The sequence below is a fragment of the Acinonyx jubatus genome, chromosome C1, assembly GCF_027475565.1.
Source record: "Acinonyx jubatus isolate Ajub_Pintada_27869175 chromosome C1, VMU_Ajub_asm_v1.0, whole genome shotgun sequence".
Lineage (NCBI taxonomy): Eukaryota > Metazoa > Chordata > Mammalia > Carnivora > Felidae > Acinonyx > Acinonyx jubatus.
This window is the reverse complement of record NC_069381.1, coordinates 17,105,575-17,128,505: the sequence shown is the minus strand read 5'-3', so window position 1 is coordinate 17,128,505 and position 22,931 is coordinate 17,105,575. Positions and strand designations below refer to the sequence as shown.

The following is a 22,931-nucleotide window of genomic DNA, read 5'->3' as shown; positions in this document are numbered from 1 at the left end:
GCGAGGATAGGGAACAAACCGGTAAGGGCGGAGGGTAAGAAATAGGCTTAGGAATAACAGGAATTTGCTTCCTTTGGGACTTAGCTCTTTCCCCCCCCCCCCCCCCCCCCCCGCACAGCTCTTTTGGCTTCACGCATGCGTATGTCTGCCTTACTACTTCATAAAAAATGAGCTTCAAACCCTGTGGGAAAAAAGGTCCCTGTTCCAGCACGTGTGAGTTGACACTGCTCTTGGGTCATGCCAACTTTGGCGATTTCCCTCACATTCTGAGCTGACCCAGTGACGTGTGGAAGGGAGCCAGGGGGCAGTTTTCCGATCCGAGGGATGATTTTCTACGTGAAACTCTACAGCCAGACGGCCGGCCAAATCATTCTTAAACCGCGTTCCAACCATCGCCCAAAAGCTGACCCAGAGGGAGGCCCGACCGCGTGGCGGTGGGCGTGTCTGGGGCGAACGCCGGCGGCGCGAGAGGGATTAGGGACGCCTCGGCGCGGGCGAAGGGACGGGAGGGTCGTGGCGGAGCGAGGCCCGCGGGGACAGCAGGGGGCGGGGTTCCGGAGGCGGCCACGCGGCCTGAGGCCTAGCTTTTCGGTCTCGCCCGGGCGGCGGACGAGGAAGGAAGAACCCCGGCTTCTCAGGGCCTGGTGCCCCGCAGCCTCGCCTCTACCCGGGGCTTCACCACAGACCCCTTTGTGTTCCTGCCCCCGCCCCGGAGGCGCCCCAGCCGGCGGCGCTGACTTCGCTCATTGGCTCAGCCGATGGCTTCATCGATTGGCTCCCTTGTCCCCCTGCGTGAGCCGCTGCTTCTCGCTACTATTGGGCGCCTGGGCTGCCTTTCAGGCCGCCGCGCGAAATGATTGCCCGGCCACTCGGAGTCCCTGGAAGCAGTTCCGGGAAACCCCGCGTGCTGCCGGGATCGCGTCTCTGTCCATGAGGGGGGGAGGGGGTGGCGCGCGCGCCATTTCTAGTCGTTTTCAAAGCGCCTCGCGCTGATTCTCACGGGCCCGGCCGGCGGCCCCAGCTCTGCCCTGGTGAGTCTCGCGCCGGCCCGTGGGGGGAGGGGCCGGGAGCCCCGATCCGACCCGACGGGGCCCATCCCGGGCTCGGCGCCTCGGCCCCAGTTTCGTTTTCGCACCGAGGCCCCGGGGTGGGGGTGGGGATGGGCTGGGGGCGGCTGCGGCTTCGGCCTCGTCCGGCCGCGCCGCGGAGGGCCTAGCCCCGCCGAGGCGCCTCCTCGCCCTTGCGCATCCTCCCCCCGCCCCTCCAACCCTCGGCCCGCGGTCCGCGCCGCTGGGTGCTCTCCGCGCGGCCTGCTGGGGACGGCCGTGTTTTTCCCGCCTCCGCCGGCCGCTCCACGCGGCCGGCCGGGCGGCCTAAGGCTCCCGCGGCCCCTTCGTCTCCCCCCCTCCCCCCCCCGGAGCCGCTTCGCTCTCGTCTCGGCCGGCCTAGCCACGAGTGGGATGTGTTACCGATCGGGACGGGCCTGAGGGGGTGGGGTGGGCAGGGGGCGGGATGCAAACCCGGGGTTACCTGAGCCGGGAGAAAACTTTTGTGCGAGCTGGAGCCCAGGGGCCGATGTGTGTAGGAAGCCTTCCTCCCTTCCCCCACGCTGCATGCTGCGAGCCGAGATTTGAAGGAAAAAATGACTACTAGAGGCCACGAAACTTAGGCTTCGAGCGGCGTCTGAGAGGCACGATTCTGAGACTGTCACAGGCGCACCAAATTGGAAGGGCGATTCTTTCTCTTAGGCGGCAGTAACCGTGTTGCCACAAGATGAAACTTAAAGCCAAGGCGTTCTTGAAAGGTTCGGTCCTTTCACGCTGACCTGTTTGAGATTTTTGCTGTCCCTCAAGAGGCTGAATTTATGTCTCGTGAGTCAGTCGTAGGATAAGGGCTTGACACTCCTAGCCCGTGAGATAACCGTTAGTTTTCATTTCTTTGGTCCTTTTAAAGCCCGTCTCTTAATATGAAGAATTTGCGCAGAGATGTTCAGAAAAAGTCAGGGAGATGTTCAGAAAAAGTGCTGACTTCCCAAATCTCCCAGCAGCCCTTTAAAATCTTATTTAAATGTTTCCTTTTTGCAAAAATGCTTATCAAATGACTCTAGTCACAGTACATTTGCTGCATCCAGAAATATGGTTTGGCTGTGTGGCATTGTGTTGAATTGACACAAGAGTTTTAAACGATCTCCTATGACATAAAAGACTTTTTTTTTTTTTTTTAAATGAGCACATTGTATTTGGCTTGAGAGAGGTTTTTTCCTTGGTCCGAAAGGTTTTATTTTCTGGAATCTAATTATTTTACTTTTTTTTGTTGTTAAAGTTTACAAACTTTTTGAAAATTCCAACCGATTTCAGAATCAACTTGTAGGAGAGCCTTTGCAATGAAATGATGGTCATAAATGTTTCTATCTTGTGCTTAATGACACAACTTGTCTTTTTGCTTTACACATACTTAAAAAAAATACCACCTTACCAGATGTTCGTTGAACTTTCCTGTTAAAAATTTGCTTCTTTTCTGTGGCTAATAGAATTCCCAGGTGCAATACTGTAAGGGTCTTGTGATACTGAGAACTTTTGAGTTCTGATGATCTTAATGGTTGTATTTGGGGGTGGGGGAACGTGGGCAAACAGAACTATATGTTCGCAGATTTTGGACTTTAGAGTGCATCTTTATAGAAATAGGTTGTATTAATCAGTAAACGTATTCATCTTACACTGTAAGTAGTTTCTTGATCAAAAGCGTGCCAGTTTTGAATGTTTTCGTTTTTGCCAATTCATCAGAATTTGAGGCTTGCCTTGAGAAACATTTCTCCACCCAGAGTTTAACCAGAGTCTGCGTCTGTATAGACATTAGTGGGCTATCAAGTCTTAACGTTTGTAATCATAAGAAGTCATATTTATCTTATTTTCCGAATAACCCTTTCTGCATTTTCCTCTCTTCCTGTTCTCTATTACCTCCTTCCCCTTGGTCTTCCTCCCTTTTTCATTAATGTCAACTAAGTATCTGTGGACTTGGAGATGAAAAGAAGTTGTTATAGGTCAGAAAACTGCACCTGCTGCATTTGCACAGTGGTTGATAAGCAATTTGGAAGTGTGGTTATCGCGGGTTTTAGTGCTTTTTAGGAAGCTTGTATTTTCTTTCTAGCTAACTGGGGTACCTTGAGGTTCATCAAGAAAAGTAGGCTTCTTCTTGAGATCCACCTTCATGTCCTTTATTTCAGTATTTGTTGCAATGTCTTTATTCTGCTGCTTATTATCTTCATCACATTCACTACAGACCAGTGCACTTTAATTCCCTGTCTTTTAGAGGCAGTATAGAGACTGGCCTTATATGGTTTTATTATCTAATCTCTCTCTTCAGGGAGTTGGTCCATTTCAGCATTACATACAGGTTGAACATACAAAAAAATAATTTGGGTAGGTTAATCTGGGACATCTGACCTAAGTTTACCCTAATTTAGGTAATGTTTGTTGAAACTATTTGGAAGAAGTTAGCTGTCCATTCTTCAATATGTTTTTGGAGCTTTATTTTACTGATATGAAAAATTCAATACGTACTCATGATTTTTTTTTTTTTAAGAAGCAACCTCAATTATAGCTCATGTTTTATTTTATGTGGACTTAACACAATCGTTTAGCTTTTAAACTTGGTCATTTTTTCTTTTAAATCTGTGAATGGGAAAATAGCAAATTAATTTTAGAAAAAAATTAATGTCAAGTTGTGTTTTTTCTTTTTTAAGTGAGGCGGAGAAAACCCAAACCACCAGCATGTTGAACTAGAGACAGCAGAGCATTTATTTCACACCTATCCTAGATTTGAAGCAGAACTAGGATAATTTGAAAGCCCCTAAACTTTGATGAAGTGGTCTGTGGGTGTTCATTGTTTCTAAATCAAACTTTTAAAACTGTATAAGAATTGAGAGCTGATGGGCTTTTTAGGATTTTGTGATTTGTTGATATGCTTGTGAGGACACAACAGCTGCTTTTGTTAATCAGCAATTCTACCTTTAGTAAATTCAAGCCTTTTTTTAACCTGGTGTACATGAAGTTCCTTAAAGATCTGATGCTTCCATGTACATTTTTTATGGTTTTACAGGATTATTATTGCAAATTTAGGTCAGATACATCACAAAAGGCATATAATATTATTTTGATAGAGTTTATTAGCAGCATGTATACAAATTAGTTTAGATAAATCATGCATTGTCCTACAAACTAGTTATTTCTGGCTTAATGTAATATAGCTCCTGAATTTTTTCCAGCAGCATAATAAAATGGCTAATCAGGTGAATGGTAATGCGGTACAGTTAAAAGAAGAGGAAGAACCAATGGATACTTCCAGTGTAACTCACACAGAACACTACAAGACACTGATAGAGGCAGGCCTCCCACAGAAGGTGGCAGAAAGACTTGATGAAATATTTCAGACAGGTATAATATGCATTTCTTGTTTCTGACTGGTTATGAAAGTGAGGGCAAACCACTTTGAATTTTATAGATTTTTTTTTTTTAAGGTTAAATAATACTTACTGTTTCTGATCTGTGTAGAGCTGAATGTTTGTTACTTTCCCTTCATTGAGGGCATATTGGGTTTGACTTTGATATTCTTATTTCATTATTTTGAAGCCTTCTTAGTGTTGAATATGCAGTCTTAGTTGTTTCAGAACGGTACATCAATTTGTCTTAGATTTACCACCAATTAAAATGTATGTTTCAGCATACCAAATTTTACATTTTCTTAATCTAAATCAGTCATCATTTTGCTTTTACTTTTCTACTTTTAGCTTCTTAAAGTGATTGTTAAATCAGCTTAGGTCTGATTAGGTGGCATAATAAGAGGACTGGTGAGACTGTATTGTCTGAAACGATAATAAATGTCAGACTTCTTGAGAGTTTGTGGCCTGTCTAAGTTTCTAATAGACAAAAATCCACATCTCTCAGTAATTTGGAAGTGTTTGGTTTGTAACAGCTGCTTTTAAAAAAAATCTAGAAGTCCCATGGATAAGTGCTTAAGCAAATATGAATATCTTAATATGGTTGGTTGTAAGTGGTTTGAAGTTTTAAAGAGGGAGAGAAATATTTACCCTTAGGGAGTGTTGTTCATAAATAAATGTGTCCTCCCCCTTTGGGGCCATAGATGGAAACTTTCTTCCTCTGTGTTTTGTGTGCCTATCCAGATTTGGGAGAGAGAATTGAATTGTCTGACAAATGTGTCTTAAGTACTCTAGTAACAAATATCTGTTTTTTTGTCCTTAAAATTTTTTTTTTTTTCAAATCTGAGAAGCTTAGGATAATTTTAGACATTAAAATGACTTTCTAAAAATGACTCCTGGGTGATGGTTCCATTTGAAAATCAGTCCTCAGGAACTTGCTGTGACATTCTGCCATAGAGAATTGGCAGTGATTTGCTCAGAGATGCTCTCTTGTAGAGTGTTTGTTATTGATAAGAGGCTGATGGTTTGGGTGTAGGGTTGGATTGACAGAATGGATTGATGGGTGTCCTGAGTTGTGGCTTTGGGTGGTGGTATGGAATATGGAAGTAAGGAAACTCCAATTATTTAGGCATGCTCATTTTGAGCTTTTAAAACAAATCTTGGCAACATTTTCTTAAAGTAACTTTACAAATGGCATTACATTTATTTAAAATATATTTATTGTATGGAATAACGTTCTTTTTGGCTTTATCAAAATGGAGTCACTTTTGATGTTAGTTCATATGGACTCGGGTTTTAATCTGCCAAATATTTCCATTTTACATTGGATCAATTCTGAAATATATTCTTACATAGAGAGAAACACAACACAAACTTAACAGACTTAAGAAACTATATTGTAAATTGAGTAGTTGTTCTGTGTGCAGTTAATATATGTATAGATTGCAGTGCTAATATATTTTCTGTATAGTTTACTTGTAAGTCCACAGTAAAGTCCTTAATGCCATTTGAAAAAAAATAGTCATTATTGACAGTGTTGTGAATGCCACAGCATCTTTTAAACCTCAGCTTGACACACATCAAGAGAACAAAAGATTGCCTTAAATGACTTTCAGAATTGATTAATCAAGCTGCACTTGCATTTGTAGAAGAGTTTAAAATTATGCCTTTCCACATTCTGATTGCAGCAAAGTGGATGCTCAGATAAACAAATCAATTTCATTTTCTTTTTGGTGCTAAGGAGGAAAAGCCTTTGATACCTTTTGGAGAGTGGAAAGAATTATTTAATAAAAATGGTTTCTTTTTTTTTTTCCTCCCACCTCTTGTGTGGTTAGCAACGACTACAGCAGTCCATATAATTTGAAGGTTGATCCTTGGGGAATACAGTGTATGCTTACTACTCTAACATAAATAAGAGTTTGTTATATTAATGCTTAATCTGTAGTACAGTGTGTGCATCAGATTTAACTTCCAAACCTTAAACCTTTTGGGGAGTGGGAAACGGGGTTAGGATTTTTGTGGGGTTTTTGTGGGATGTGGGGATTGAAATTTATGTTTATAAGTTGTTGACATTTTATCTCTTATTTTCATATTTGTACTCTTGACCTTTCTGTGTATATAGTATTTGTATAGCTGCCTGTATGCATATTCAGTGAAAATGCAGTTTGTTAGTAATAGTGTCGAATATAACAATTCTTGATTAAACATTGATAGCACAGTTTAGATTATCCCTTTTGTTGCAGTAACATTACTCCTTTTCAATTTAATTTTTAGGATTGGTAGCTTATGTCGATCTTGATGAAAGAGCAATTGATGCTCTCAGGGAATTTAATGAAGAAGGAGCTCTGTCTGTACTACAACAGTTCAAGGAAAGTGACTTATCACATGTTCAGGTAAGGCCATTGCTAGAAATGCCTTTGAACAACTCATGATCTGAAATTACTTTACCATTACTTTTTTCCTGAGGGAGTTGGTATTTTTTTGTTTGTGACTACCTCCACTTCTTTTAAAAAAAAATTAGTCCAAAGAAAAGAAAAACCTGCTTATGGCAAAGAGTTTTCAGAAACAAAAGTGTAAAGTAAAAGTCTCGCCCCGCTTTGCAGTAAGTTACTTTAAAAACAGGGTTTGCTCATTGTTATTAGTAGGTTTTTACATGTTTAGATTCCTGCGATCTTAAACATTTTTGGGTTCTCTGATTCTGTTTTATTATCTTGGAGGGAAATAATGTAGATAAGAATAGTTTTGGAATGTCTGGCAAAGATAATCCAGACGCACTTGAATATGAACAAAATAGAAGACTGTTTTGCCAGTGTGGAAGGTAAGCTCCCTGAGGTCTTGGCTCTTACCCTCTGCTCCAGTCTCCAGTACATAGTAGCCTCTCGGCAAATATTTGGTGGGTGAATTAATGAGTAAATATTTTGTTAAAATTCTTGTCTTTTGAAATTGTAATTTAATTATGTATTTGACCTTTCGACAATTCCTGGTGGTTCTTTTTCATTGAATTACTTGCCTGTTCTAGAACAAAAGTGCATTTTTATGTGGAGTTATGAAGACCTACAGGCAAAGGGAGAAGCAGGGGAGCAAGGTGCAAGAGTCCACAAAGGGACCTGATGAAGCAAAGATCAAGGTAAAACTTGACTTGGGTAGTCGTGGTGATACTAAGTTTAATGATGAGATTGAAGGTTTTTTTTCATGTTTTCTAGGAAGTTTTTACAGTTCCACTTTTTTTTTTTTTTTTTTAAACTAGTGTTTTAGAAATGAGATAATCTAAGGAAAATTAAGAAGCATTTCAGGGGCAAACATTCAATTGTATGTTTGGTGAAAAGCCCTAATTCAGACTCTTGCCTCATTACTTGTTCTTCTGACTGTGCATGGTACATGTTTATTGATGCTTCTGATAATAGCTTTTTAGATTGATTCAGTCATGTCTCTTGGTTTGGTGTCTTTCTAAGCACTTTGTTTCTCTTTATCTACTTCAGTGTCCTTGTTTGTACACTGGGAAGAGTGATAGTACCCATCTCATAGAGTTGTGAGGATTAAAGGAATTAAGATATGTCACGTGCTTGGAATAATGCCTGGAATGTGGCAAGAACTGTGTAACTAGCACCCATTACTGTTACTGTCCTTGAGATAAACTTCCCTGAAAGGTGAATATAGGGCTTTTGGTGAAAGACCAGTGAACCTAATTCCTTTGTTAAATGGATGTTGATGTTTTATTGCCACAGAGATAGACTTTTCAAGTTGAAATAGTTACTTTACTTAATGAAGCTGTTTGTGCAGTCTTATGTTTTAGACAGGAAATAGAACTTGTGGCTTCTATCATGGAACTGGTTTACATAAACCTCCTTTTGTACCTTTTCCCCCCTCATCTATAAAATGGCATAACCCATTTTTTTTTTTTAAGTATTTACTTATTTATTTTGAGAGAGAGAGTGGGAGCAGGGGTGGGGCAGAGAGAGACAGGGAGAGAGAGAATCCCAAACAGGTTCCACGCTCTTAGCGCAGAGCCCAGTGCAGGGCTCAGACTCTTGAACAGTGAGGCCCTGACCTGAGCCAAAATCAAGAGTTGGATGTTCAACCCACTGAGCCACCTAAGCACCCCTGTATTTTTTTTTTTTTAATTTTTTTTTCAACGTTTATTTATTTTTGGGACAGAGAGAGACAGAGCATGAACGGGGGAGGGGCAGAGAGAGAGGGAGACACAGAAGCGGAAACAGGCACCAGGCTCTGGGCCATCAGCCCAGAGCCCGACGCGGGGCTCGAACTCATGGACCGCGAGATCGTGACCTGGCTGAAGTCGGACGCTTAACCGACTGCGCCACCCAGGCGCCCCACCCCTGTATTTTTAAAATGAATATGTGAGGGGCATCTGGGTGGCTCCTGAGATCAAGCCCTGCATCGGGCTCTGTGCTGACAGCACGGAGCCTTCTTGGGATTCTCTCTCTCCCTCTCCCTCTCTCTCTGCCCCTCCCCTGCTCTCTCCCTCAAAATAAATAAGTACACTTAAAAAAATAAATACATGAAAAGCCCATCTGACATAATAGTTATTTTTAAGGAAAACTTATTAGTGTGTATTGAATAGGCCTATGTTATTTCCCTCAGGCTGGGTATTTGCTCTTGGTAAGGTATGTATTATACATGTGATATGTGTATATGACATATTAGACAAGTAATGTGTAAGTATGTAATATATGTAGTGTGTTTTTATTGTGTATCAACATTTATTTCTGTGCTTCAAGGTAGAGCAGCTCTTTTTGAGTCAAAGGTAGAAGAATAGAGAGCCTGAGATAACTCTGGAATCCCAGAGTTCCTCCAAAGATATTTTTGAAAACCACTAAACCTGATGATGTCTAAAATCTCTTGTTGCTTTGACATTGTGTATAGATCTTCCTCAACTTAGGATGTAGTTACACTTAGGTAAACCCATCTTAAGTTGATGAAAATATCCTAAGTTGAAAATTCACCTGATAACACTTAACCTGGCAAACATTGTAGCTTAGCCTGCCTTTTTTTTTTTTTTTTTTTTTTTAAGAGAGAGAGAGAGAGAGAGCAAGCACCTATGTATATGTGTGCAAGCTGGGGAGAGGCAGAGAGAGAGGAGAGAGAATCTCAAGCAGACTCTACACCCAGTGGGAGCCTGTTCTCAGGACCTCACAACTGATATTAGGACCTTACTACTGTGAGATCATGACCTGAGCCAGAATCAAGAGTTAGACACTTAACTGACTGAGCCACTGAGGCACCCCTAGCCTAGCCTACCTTAAATGTGTTTAGAACACTTAACATTAGCCTAGTTGGGTAAAATCATCTGGCACAAAGCATGTCTTAATAATGAAATGTTAGATATCTCACGTAATTTATATAGAGTTCTGTACTGACAGTGAAAAACTGGTCAGTATGGGTACAGAATGGTTGTGAGTGTATTGGTTACTTACCCTTGTGATTGCATGGCTGACAGGGAGCTGAGCCTCCCTGGGCTGCCACAGCCCAGCATCACGAGAATATCCTACTGGATATTGAAAAGATAAAAAACAAAATATGAAGTGTGGTTTCTACTGAATGCATATTACTTTCACACCATCCTGAAGCCAAAACTTGTAAGTCAAATCACCGCAAATCAGGGACCATCTCATTTTTAAGACATGAAGTGTAAAATTCTCCCCTTTTTAGGTAATTGTATTTCCGTTTTTTCCATTTTCTCTGTTTTTTTAGGCCTCTCCTATAAATATAAACCCTTACTTTCTTTTCTGTATTCCTTCAATACCTAATATAATGTTGTGGAAAAAGTTGGTAATCAGGAAGCATAAAGTTGCTTGTTTTTTGTTTGTTTGTTTTTTGTTTTTGAACCTGAGTATACTCATTTGGTAATTGCCACATATTTCGAATCCGTGCTATATGAGAAATGGTCTGGTTTTTATAGAGCTTATGATATAGCAGGAAGTAAAGACAAAAGGATTAAACAAAACAAAGGTTAAATTACCTGACTATAATAGAAAGTCAGAGTAGGAAGATGTGAGACATAGCAAATGAAGAAAGCTGCATGAAGGAGGTAGGACTTCTGATTTATTTTTTATTTTTTTGTAATTCATTTGTTCTTGAAAGAGAGCGTGATTGGGGGAGGGACAGAAGGAGAGAGAGAGAGAATTCCAAGCAGGCTCCTAACTGTCAGCACAGAGTCTGAGGGGCTCAAACCCACGAACCATGAACCACGAGACCATGACCTGAACTGAAATCAAGAGTTGGATGCTTAACCGACTGAGCCACCCAGACACCCTGGGACTTCTGATTTTTTAAGAGTAGAGAACATTTTATTTGAATTGAATCACAGGTGGATATATGGTATATAAAGGGAACAAGTTAAGGAAAGCTCTCATTGGAGTAGAGGAGAATGCAAATGAGGAATGCTGCAGTATGTGTATGTAGATAGCCGGGGGTTAGCTTCTGTCACATTTTTAATAATCCTTACCCCGTCTTTCTGTTCTCGTTCGTAACAAAAATGTGTTCTGTGCTTCGAGATTTAATTTGCCTACAATTCAAGTATAAACAGATGTATAATTGTCTTTAGGCGTTGCTTGAGAGGACTGGCTATACTCTGGATGTAACCACAGGACAGAGGAAGTATGGCGGTCCTCCGCCAGACAGTGTGTACTCGGGTGTGCAACCGGGAATTGGAACAGAAGTGAGTATTCTTCAGCTGTTTGCCGAAATCTTTCCAGTTTGTAAATTATTCTATTCTATGATAGGGAAAAATACTGGATTCTTTTCAAAGTGTAGTTATAATTATTCGTTTTGGATATCCATCTGTATTTTACTGTCCTCCTAAGCAAGGAGAATCACGTGACTAGTAGATGCCCAAACACTTCGTAAAGGAATGTAGAGTTCTTAGAACTAGTTTCTAAAACCGTGCAGCCAACAACACACTGTTTTAGTTGCTTGGGTTGAGGTTATTAAGGACAAAGAATTGCTTTGTTCTGTTTTTGTTTCATGTCAGTAATTTTGAACAGTGCTTGTCCTCCCTTCTTAACCCACCCTCCTCACATAAAGGGTACTCAATATTTCCTGAGAGATTTATTGATGGGAGTGGGTTACACAAGGGAAGGATGTAGAATCAGATAAAGGTAGAGCACATTGGTTTGTCCTTGAGCAAAGAAGCAATCCTTCCTCCCGTATGAGCCTTTGTAAAGGTTTCTTCATACACCTTTATGTTAGTTAGCCAGTTCTAATCCTTTAAATGGTAAAAACTGTATGCCAAAATGTAAGTTTACAGCAGGACCTTTTCTGATTGGTGTCTTTCAGGTAACCACGAGCAAAGATAATTATTTCTAGTTTGTGAATAAAGATATCACCAATTAACATAACCTTTTAGATTTATATCAGAAGTAATTCCAGTATATTCTCTGTGTAGAGAATAGAGTTTACATTCATTGGTCTTTGTTCCCTGAACTTCTTTCAAACATAATTACAACTAGTATTCTATTTCTTAATATTTAGCAATATTAAAAGGGACTCCAAGCATTTAAACATTTTCTTTTAAGATTTTTTTATTTTTAAGTGATCTCCATACTCACGTGGAGCTCAAACTCACAACCCAAGATCAGTTGCACACCCAGGCAGTTGCCCCAACCCATTCTTCATTTTTAACATTCTACTTAGATTTTGAACCCTTTCAAATCTACGTTTATATTTTGTTTACTTTTAAACAGTAGGTAGTTTGGCCTTCTTACTTGAACGACTTCATAATGTACTTTTTTCTGATGGTTTTACCATTAAGTTTTGTTTTCTTACCTTAGACCGTCATAAAATAAATAAAAAATGGGGGGAAAAAAGTAAAAAATGGAATTGCTCATTTGCCTCTTCCTTATTTTGAGGCAGCCTAAAACACCTCCAAGAGGGGAATACAGTCTAAAAAAGTTATCTATAGTGTATCCAGCAAGTGATGTCCTTGTTGATATTTACCAATTACTACATTTATTTTAGTCTTATTTCTTTAGTTATAAAATCCTTAGGAATAAAAATTAAGACTGCATAATATTGTTATTGTATATTACGTTGTTATTGTGTATTATATATTATCATATGTTATAAAATATAATTTTAAAACTATGTTTTTATAGTTGGTCTATTTTATAATTATAAAAATGAACTTTTTTAGCCCATTGGATTGGTTTTATTAACGAGCTCATTAATGGAGACTTGTTGTATCTTTGTTTTATATAGATAAGAAAGGAGTTTGTTAGTACTCTTAAGATTTCGCTGAAAGCATTTGAACCATTTAATAGGATAAGCTATTTTGAGTATCCAGTTAGAAACAAAGTTGGTATCTTAATTGTAAAATATGTATGTTCTCTTATATTGCATTGTCTCTGAAAAAGATGCATTTTCCTATATATTGGGTATCCTTGCATACAGCAAATATTGCTACAGTGAAATCCCTGTATGAGCGTAAGCCACTCCTGTCAAGCAGTTTGTTACCACAGAATCTTAGTGTAAAGGTTTGGATTCTTCCTATAAAGTTAAATGAGATTTGGTCTATACTTGTTGAAAATTAAAGTTTTTTAAAAATCAGAAAAATAAGAGGTTTTTTAATATATTGGGTTGCTAATTTACTAAATTGGTTTTAGTTGGTGTCATTTTGATGCTGTGAAGTTTAAGTTTTTGTTTCTTTTTATATTTCACTACAGTCATTAAAAATTTTTAGCTCTTGATTGAGAAAGTTGAAATTAGGGTCAGTGCCTGAGACTGACAGTAGTAAAATTTAGTTGTGAGAAGACGAAGGGTTCATCTTTGGGTAAAACGTACTATAAGTTAATCCTATAAGTGAGCACCCATTTGCAGACGTTGTTCTTAAACATTGCCCTGAGATGCGAAATGTACAGGAGAGATAGGTATTAATTTTGAAGTGTATTTTTTAGTGTGTCTTGGCCCTCAGATCAGGTCTGGTTCTAGTACCTGTGCCTCTTCAGCTGGCATTGTACAACTATTTTGGGAAGGAACTTCTGTTTTTATTTGTTTACATTATAATAAGCATTTACGTGTTTAAAGAGCAGAGCACTGATGTTTTGTAGAGGAATTTAAGGGAAATGGTAGATTGAGATTTAATTCTTTGGTTGATTAATGGAAGTGTGAGAAAACCAGTATATTTAACAGAGATGTAAAAGTATATGATTTAGTAGTACCTAAATTGAATTGTGTATAAGGAAGAGCTGCTGTGTTTGCAAAATAGCAAATAAGAGCTGGATGATGGACGAACTCCGTAGGCACTCAAAAGACGATGTTGTGCTGCCTGTTACCTCTATTGCTTCCAGAGCCTCAGAGGGCTTTCTCTGTTACTGTTGAAATATTTGATGGATAGATAGTAGACAGCTAAAACTTTTTTCAAGCCTTGATGCTTAGTGAGGAAAGAAAGGACTGTTGTTACAGTGTTCATTAGATGCTGTTGGTTCTGATGGGGGTGGGGGGTGGGGAGGATTACCTGCACATGTCTGAGTGCTGACTCCAAAGGGTTCATGTGGAGCCAGAGTGGCACAGGGACCAACAAGTTAATATAAGGAAAGCATTTCTATTTCATTTTAGTTAATTAAAAATTGAGCTTAGAAACTTTTAAAGGAATTATGCTTGATTAGTTCTTGAATACTATTTATTTTTCGCCTTTTTAAGTTAATGTCCTAAGTTAAACTGATCTTGAAGTGAAGCCATCTCCTTTTTCTTAGTAAACCAGTATTGTTATTATTTTTTTTTAACGTTTTATTTATTTTTGAGAGAGAGAGAGACAGCACAAGAGGGAGGGGCAGAGAGAGAGGGAGACACAGAATCCAAAGCAGGCTCCAGGGTCTGAGCTGTCAGCACAGAGCCCGACGCAGGGCTTGAACTCACAAGCAGTGAGATCATGACCTGAGCCTAAGTCGGATGCTCAACTGACTCTGAGCCACCCAGGCGCCCCTGTTTTACTATTATTTTTTTAGTGTTTAATTTTGAGAGAGAGAGAGAGAGAGGCACAGAGTGTGAGCCAGGGAGGGGCAGAGAGAGAGCGAGACACAGAATCCAGAGCAGGCCCCAGGCTCTGAGCTGTCAGCACAGAGCTCAACACTGGGCTAGAACCCACGAACCGTGAGATCGTGACCTGAACCAAAGTCCAACGCTTAACCGACGGAGTCGCCCAGGTCCCCCAGTAAACCAGTATTGTTAGCCTGTTTCTTCACGGACCCCAGTGATTATAATACTGGGGACTTTGTTGACCATGGATTTGCTGATGTTTTGTTTTGTTTTGTTTTTCCAGAACATTTTTTTTCTAATCTTATTTTTTTAATTTTTTTTTTCAACGTTTATTTATTTTTGGGACAGAGAGAGACAGAGCATGAACAGGGGAGGGGCAGAGAGAGAGAGGGAGACACAGAATCGGAAACAGGCTCCAGGCTCTGAGCCATCAGCCCAAAGCCCGACGCGGGGCTCGAAACTCACGGACCGCGAGATCGTGACCCGGCTGAAGTCGGATGCTTAACCGACTGCGCCACCCAGGCGCCCCTCTTATTTTTTTTATTTAGCTTTATTTTTTATTTTTAAAAATTTACATCCAAATTAGTATATAGTGAAGCAATGATTTCAGTAGATTCCTTAATACCCCGTACCCATTTAGCCCATCCCCCCTCCCACAACCCCTCCAGCAACCCTCAGTTTGTCCTCCATATTTATGAGTCTCTCTTGTTTTGTTCCCCTCCCTGTTTTTATATTATTTTTGTTTCCCTTCCCTTGTGTTCATCTGTTTTGTCTCTTAAAGTCCTCATATGAGTGAAGTCATATGATTTTTGTCTTTCTCTGACTAATGCTGATGTTTCTTTTAAAGTAAAACAGTATTCTTAAAAAAATCTGTAAGTTAGACTTCTAACATTCAAATGATATTTTAAAGTACAAGGAACTTGTGAATCCTTTCTGTAAAGTGATTAATCAATCATTAAGTTACTTTTTCTGAAAATACAGGTTTTTCACTTTAGGTTTGCTTGATAAGGTAAACTTTCTGGTTCTAAAAATATAAGCACAAATGTGATAGAAGTAGTATAATAATCTGACACCCAGCTTCCTCACTTAGCTGTGTGTCAAAGGTTTTTTCATATTGCCACTTTCTCTGCTCTTTCTTTGCTTTATTATATATTTGTAATGGGTATGGAACAAATAGGGGTGGTGAAAAATGCAATTATGAAGCACCACTGCATTATGTTAATAGAAGCAATATGAAACAGAATTTGCTTTCAAGAACAGTTTTTAACTATTCAAATACAAGTAACCTCAAATATAAAAACACTTTGTCCGGGTTGGGCTAGAGAGCTTAGCCACACCAAAAAGTACACTTCAAAATGAATACCAGTTATCCTTGTTTATTTTTTGTCTTAATGAATGCTCATTTATAGGATTGATAATATAGGGTGGTATAGCTGAGGCTAGTGAGAAGTGGTTAGATTCTATCAGGATTTATTGATGAGTTGGATATGGGGATATGGGAGAAGGGAGCCAAGGAAGACTTCAAAGCTTATGACCTGAGCAGCTAGAAGGATGGAGTTGCCATTTATTGAAGAATGCTGTACCGAAGGACATTTTGGCAAGATTGAAAGATTGCAATTCAGTTCTAGACATGTTAAGAGTTAGATGTCTCTTAGACCTCCAAATGGAGCTGTTGAGTGAGCAGTTGCTTATATAATCCTGGAGTTGAGGGGAGAGTTTTGGCTGGAGATTATAAATGGTGGGAGGCATAGGCATCCAGATGGTATTTAAAAACCAGAGTTTGGATGTGGTCACCAAGGAAGTGTGTGCAGCTAAAATAAAGGTCTGAGATCTGATCCCCACAGCCCTCTACATTTAGAGGTTCGGGAGATGAGAAGGAACTAACTATAACTAGCAAGGGAACTGAGCAGAAAGAGAAAAACCTGGGGTGTGGTATCCTAGAAGTCAAGTGAAGAGAGTTTTCACAAAAGGAAGCTTGGTCAATGATAACAAACTTTCCAAGTAAGACAAGGACTGTGAATTGCCATTTGATTGTGGCAACGTGGATGTCATTAGTGACTTTGGCAGTGGTGGTAAAAGCTGGGTTTGGAGAAGATTCAAGAGAGTGGGAGGTGAGGGATTTGAAAATAGCAAGAATGTATAGCTCTTTTGAGCACTTTTGCTATAAAGGGTAGCAGAGGAATGGGACAATAACTGGAAGGTGTGTCATAGTCAAGATATATTTTTGTTTTCATTTAAACTTTAAGTGAGAAATTATGATCACTTGTGTGCTGATGAGAATGGTCTATATATAAAGGAGAAAATTGATGATCAGATTGTTGCTGGACCAAGCGTCCTTGAGTAGAAGAGAAGGAACAGGATCTAGTGCATAAGCTAACAGCATGAGGTAGATTTTCATTTGTACATTCGTCAAAGGTGAGCAGCTGTTAATGTTTCAGGCACTGTGATCCGTACTGGGAATAAAATGAGAACAAGATGTGGGCTCTCTGCTCACATGGAAATTGAACCCTCTTGATGGTGTTATTCCCAGATAGGGTATTGCAACTCACTGATTAAGAAACTTACTCAAAAGTAACTAAAATGTAGATTTGAATCCAACATAACTTAAAAGTCAGCTATTTCTCACATTCTCCCTACCTTCACAGCTGGCAACGTATTAGTCCGTACCACCATCATCCCTTGTCTGGATTGCCTTGTGAACCTGACTGGTCAGCCTGTTTCTCCATATAATCCATTTTCTACCTAGCTGACAGCCCTTTAGAACATGTCATACCTACTCACTGCCCAGAACCCCCTGATATCTTCCCAACCCATTTGGAATAAAATGCAAACTCCTAACATGGTTTAACTTAATCTGGCCCCTGTTCTCTCTTTCCCAACAGGTTTCTGTTCCATCACTGTCCTGTATCTGTTTTTTCAGCTACGTCTAATGTATTCCCATCTTTTTGCAGTTCCTTTACCTTGGAATGCTCTTTCCTCAGATTTTTCCTTAATTTTCTACCTTAAGTCTCAGTTCAAATTTACTTCTTCAAGGAAGCCTTCCTAATTAAAATATAGCCTCTTCCTCATCATTTATTCCCTTTCCTTGCTTTTTTCTTAGCCTTTAACACCTCTTGAAATCATATTGTGTATTTAACTTTTTTCTCTATCAGTAGTATTTAAGTCTCATGTTTAGACCTTGTTTGTGGTATTCACTGTATCTGTAGAACTTAGAAAAACAAACATGGCACATGAATTGAAGGTATATGCAATTCCATGTCTCATGAAAAGTTTGGACAAGTTCTATGAGTTGGGAGGAATCCAGTTATCTATATAGGCTAGGTATTATTTATTGGAACAACTTGAAGCTGATACTTAAAAGATTAATTGGATATGGATAGGGATGGGAGGGATTCAAAATATCTGAGATTTTTTTTTACATAGGTATTATTTCTTTAGTCATCTCATGGGTGGAGGGAGCAGCAGAACTTACGTTCTCCTAAGAGAAATGGGGAAAATTAAAGGAACTAGTTGGCAAGTGTGGGTTTTACTTATTTTATTTTTTGGAAGGAAGAAACACTTGTTACAAATCTATTATATGTACCATATAATACTTAGGAAATATAATTAAAGAAAAAGAATAAAATTAGAACAGTTTTTTCATGCACTGATAAACCACTATTAGTACTATTCTGATACATAATCATTCATGTTTATGTCTGCATCTGTATTCAGAAAACAAAAATTTGGGGCACTTGAGTGGCTCAGTCGGTTAAGCGTTTGACTTCGGCTCAGGTCATGATTTCGTGGTTCATGGGTTCGAGCTCCGCGTCGGGCTCTGTGCTGACAACTCAGAGCCTGAAGCCTGCTTCGGATTCTCTCCCCCACTGGTGCTTTGTCTGTGTGTCTGTCTCTCTCAAAAATAAATAAGCATTTAAAAAAAACTAAAAACACAAAATTGGCATTGCTAGACTTATTGGTGATTTGAGGTAAAATCAGGACAACCAAGAGGAAATGCTTCCTAGGCAGTTGGAAGTATAAAATTAGGTCTTGGGATGTAAATCTGGGAGATGACTATATAGTAGACTTGGGGAATGGATATGATCTTTAAAAGTGAAGAAAATACAGGGAAGATGAGATAGAGCCATAACTTTGGGAAACATGCAGATTACTACTAGGTGGCCAGAAGAATCACCATGGAAAGGATAGAGAAATAATTAAAGGTGAGAAGACCAGGCTAGTGGAGGATCCTGAAAATTTAAGGGAAGAGAATTTTTAGGAGGCAGCACCACTAATGTTAATGCTTATTGCAAAGGCAAGGAGGATGAGACTGAGGAAGCAAAGTATCCATTAGTGACATTTGGGCATACAGCTTAGCATTAGAGGAAGAAGCCAGTGCTAGTTAGAGAGCATAGATGGCAAGGGCTTTTCAGAGTGAGTTTTCGTTAGAAACATGGTTCTATAGGGATATCGCATAGATGATGCCTTAGGTGTCTAGTTATTCTCTGTAGCTGCACAGCATTAAGGATATAGTAGATGTGATGTGTTCAAAGCATTTGAAAGTGAAAGGTAAATGGGTAACGGTTTCTTGTTTGTATATTGTTTTGTTATGGGAAATTTGGCACGTTTGAAGACAAGAACCAGTGGGTAGGAAAGGATGTACTGAGCAAAATAGGAGAGTCGAAGAAATAAAGTTTGCGGTTATTTCCAGAAGAAGGTGGGGAGAAGAAATGGGCTTAGTTATTAGGGGTAAGGAGTTAACCTTGGAAAGGAAGTAAATCTCTTTCTCTGAGGTATAAAGAAGTAAAAACAGTTACTGAGAAAGTTTTTAAGGCTGAGAGGAGAGAATATAAGGACACCGGTGACTTTCCCACACAATCTCCTTGGAATGACTTAGTGAACGAGGATTGGAGACTTCACTGAGACAGAAGGACTGAATAGCTGTTATGTGAGAATTATACTAGGAATTCAAAAGAAGACCTCAAGTTTTGCCAGACAGCAGTGAAGGTAAATTTGATTATTTTGAAAAGGGTTGTCTGAGAACAACTGTTACATTAACACCAGAAACTTAATATCTAGTAATAATTTGGCCATCTTTTGGATTGCTGTTTAATCAGGTCATTTTTCATAGTATGAAAAGATGAAGATGTGTTTCACTAGAAAATTCATCTCTAACACAAACATTTACTCTTTAAGACTGTGTGTGGATTGCAAATGTTTTCATGTGAAAGATTATCTTTGATGTTGCCGACATGGTGGAAACTTGAAAATTGTGATCTGATATTAAATACTGAGAAGGTTTTTGATTGTTTAATTCTAATTTATGTTATAATTTAATCCTTATTACATAATTTTAATTAAGGTAGAGCACCAAATCCTCAAATGATGAATTTTTTTCACACCTTAAAATGAAATACTCTGACAGAGAAAGGGATAGACTGAAGCTCTGGAGGGTTTTGTTTGTTTTAATTTAACATCCAAGTTAGTTAGCATATAGTTCAACAATGATTTCAGGAGTAGATTCCTTAAGCCCCTTACCCGTTTTGCCCCTCCCCCCTCCCACAACCTCTCCAGCAGCCCTCTGTTCTCTATATTTGAGAGTCTCTTATGTTTTGTCCCCCTCCCTGTTTGTATATTATTTTTGCTTCCCTTCCCTTATGTTCATCTGTTTTGTATCTTAAATTCCTCATACGAGTGAAGTCATATGATACTTGTCTTTCTCTGACTAATTTTGCTTAGCATGATACCCTCCCGTTCCATCCAGAAGCTCTGGAGTTTTAAGTGGTAAAGATACTAGAGTTGAGAAAGCTTGAGGAAGAGCACTTCAGTCTTTATTCAATGAATGTTTTTATAAAAATGCAGAAATATTTCCCAAAGATAGATACATGCCCTTTGTTATTTTTGTGAGAAAAGGAAAAACTATAAAAATTAAAAATTTAGAGTTGTATGAATTTTGCACACTCTTTATTAATTAGCTTCCGTTTTTCCCTATAGAATATTGTTCTGTGTTAATGACCCTAAGGTAATCATAATAAATCAACATTAAGGTTAACCCCCAAAGATTCAAATTGTACTTACTCCTCCTTAACCATCTTTGTGCCCCTAGCCCCTTAGAAAAAGGGCAGTTAGGCTTTATGACTCTAAAATCAAATGTTTACATTGGGATTGTAATACAGAGATTTTTTTTTTCAGGTCTTTGTAGGTAAAATACCAAGAGATTTATATGAGGATGAGTTGGTACCCCTTTTCGAAAAGGCTGGTCCCATTTGGGATCTACGTCTTATGATGGATCCACTGTCTGGTCAGAACAGAGGGTATGCATTTATCACCTTCTGTGGAAAGGAAGCTGCACAGGAAGCTGTTAAACTGGTATGTGATAAAGAAATACACACCGTGTAGCAAGTCATTATTTGAGAGAGTTACCTCAATTAAAAATGTTTGCAGTTAACATTATTTTCTTCAGCTTTTGCTTTGAATGGTTATATATTGATTAAATTGGTACGTGATCTTTGCTCTGTCTTTTCTGATTATAAAAGTAAAAAAGAATGAACATACCCAAGAAATAATGTGTCAGAGAAAGTCTCTCATAATTCCTAGAAGTTATTTATTAGATTGGCTAGTAACTAAACTTTCATTTGAATATGCATTTGGCTTCTGCAGTTCCCTTTTGATTTTAGGCAGAAAGGATGTCAGTCATTACTATTAAACTTTAGGATAAGATTCTCAAAAGGGTAATGAAGGCTGGGATGGATTCTGCAGAGCATAACTGAGTAACAGCGACTTTTAGGACATAATTCAGGAAATTATTGAGACTCTTTTATTTTTGTCACCACCTAATCATACAATTTATTTTCTAAGTATATGCCTATTCTTTTCTATATTTTGTTTTCAGGCCCTTCAGCCTTCTCTGTCTTTAATCTTTCTCTCCTTTTTTTTTTTTTTTTTTTTTTTACTATTTTATAGCTAATCTTCTGTAATCTAGTAATTTCCTTTTTGCAGGGCCTTTAACCCTTTGTACTTAGTAGTACAATAGTATGACTACTACTAGGAGGAGTAGGAGTAACAGAGTTCTGCAAATGAGGTGTATCTTCACTCCTGTATTGGTACAACCATCTCAGTAACGTAAAATAACAGTGTCATTGTTTTTGCCTACTCTTTCCAGACATCTAAAAGCCTCACTTTGTCTAGTTCCAGTCCTTCTAGAATGGGTACCTCTTCCACCAGGGCTTTTGGTTTCATTAATCACTTCTAAATTACTTCCACTTCTAGCTTGACCCAGATTTTAGTTTTTATTAGGGACTTTTCCTTCTGACTTATTATTGAAAGTTTTCAACGCTTTATTTCCACATTTTTGGTAATGTATGGATGATTTTATTTTTTAATAATCACATATCTTTTAGTAAGGTAATGGGTAAGTAATGTTAAAACCTAAGAAGCTGAAGTTTACCAAGGAAACTATCACCATAGTGATTCAAATAAAACTTTTTATTTCCTATTATTTCATGTAATTTTGAAGGTATTTTGAAGGTGTTTGATATGCTGTTTAAAACTTTTCATGTATACATTTAGAATTCTGTGTTTTGTGTAGAATGTGAAATTCTTCTAAATTTCTTTTGTATTAATTATACATAATTGTTACTCTTTTTGTATTGTTATTTTGCCTTTGGCTTATCTGTATCTAATTTTATCTCCAAGGACCCTGAATGATCAGTCTTGGGTATTTTTTCTGAAGTTCTCTGGACAATTTTTCAGATAGATCACATTGAAATATTAAATAAGATACTTTAAAAAATAAAGTGAAATAACTGAGTCATTTTTATCCAGAGGAGCAGTGAAAGTTAACAAAACCAAACTAAGATGAGAGACCATAACAAGTTCTAAAATACACATTTATATAATGGTAAGCATGAGGGAACTCGGTGAGTTCATGAAGCAGGAAGTGTTTGACCTTAAATTGTTGAATTTTTTAGATTGAGATCAGTCGTCCTGAGTTTGGGATGGTTGTGGGGTATCTGGTTCTCTTCTTCCTTGCAGTGTGACAGCTATGAAATTCGCCCTGGTAAACACCTTGGAGTGTGCATTTCTGTGGCAAACAACAGGCTTTTTGTTGGATCAATTCCGAAGAATAAGACTAAGGAAAACATTCTGGAAGAATTCAGTAAAGTCACAGGTAAAACAAAAATGTATTTAGTAGAAGTTAGTTTTGGGACGTCTGTGGTACTATTTATAAGTACAAAAAAAAAAAGGTGTATATTAATCTAAAAATTCAAACAAATCTTCAATGTTTAAGTTGCCTCCTTTCTACTTTGCAGTGGTTTGGACTAAGTGTGTTCCCTCTCATCCTTAATTTCTTGGAATGACCCCTTCACTTCTGTGCCTTAGCTTTTGCCATAGTCTTGCCCTGAAGGCTTCCCAACATTAAGTGTGCTTCAGGGCCAAGAGGGTGAGAGTTCTTATCCTTCCTGTTGCCTTGTCTAAATCAGATTTTGGAAAATTTCTGATTCTAAATCCATGGAATTGAGAA

General features: G+C 38.8%; 1 protein-coding gene across 5 annotated transcripts in view; it reads left to right on the top strand.

Moving 5' to 3' along the window:
* The first annotated feature begins 873 nt into the window (after positions 1-873).
* HNRNPR (heterogeneous nuclear ribonucleoprotein R) overlaps positions 874-22,931 on the top strand; it is a 44,558-nt gene continuing 22,500 nt past the window's right edge. Inside the window, exons 1-7 of one of the 5 annotated variants that reach the window (XM_053208763.1) lie at positions 876-1,031; positions 4,268-4,433; positions 6,710-6,828; positions 7,455-7,562; positions 11,001-11,114; positions 20,600-20,776; positions 22,442-22,579. In XM_053208763.1, coding sequence (XP_053064738.1) covers positions 4,277-4,433; positions 6,710-6,828; positions 7,455-7,562; positions 11,001-11,114; positions 20,600-20,776; positions 22,442-22,579 — 813 coding nt within the window. In that variant the 5' untranslated portion in view covers positions 876-1,031; positions 4,268-4,276. Of the gene's footprint in view, positions 1,032-4,264; positions 4,434-6,709; positions 6,829-7,454; positions 7,563-11,000; positions 11,115-20,599; positions 20,777-22,441; positions 22,580-22,931 lie in introns of all 5 variants that reach the window. The other 4 variants (XM_027060116.2, XM_053208760.1, XM_053208780.1 and 1 more) reach the window with 4 other exon arrangements.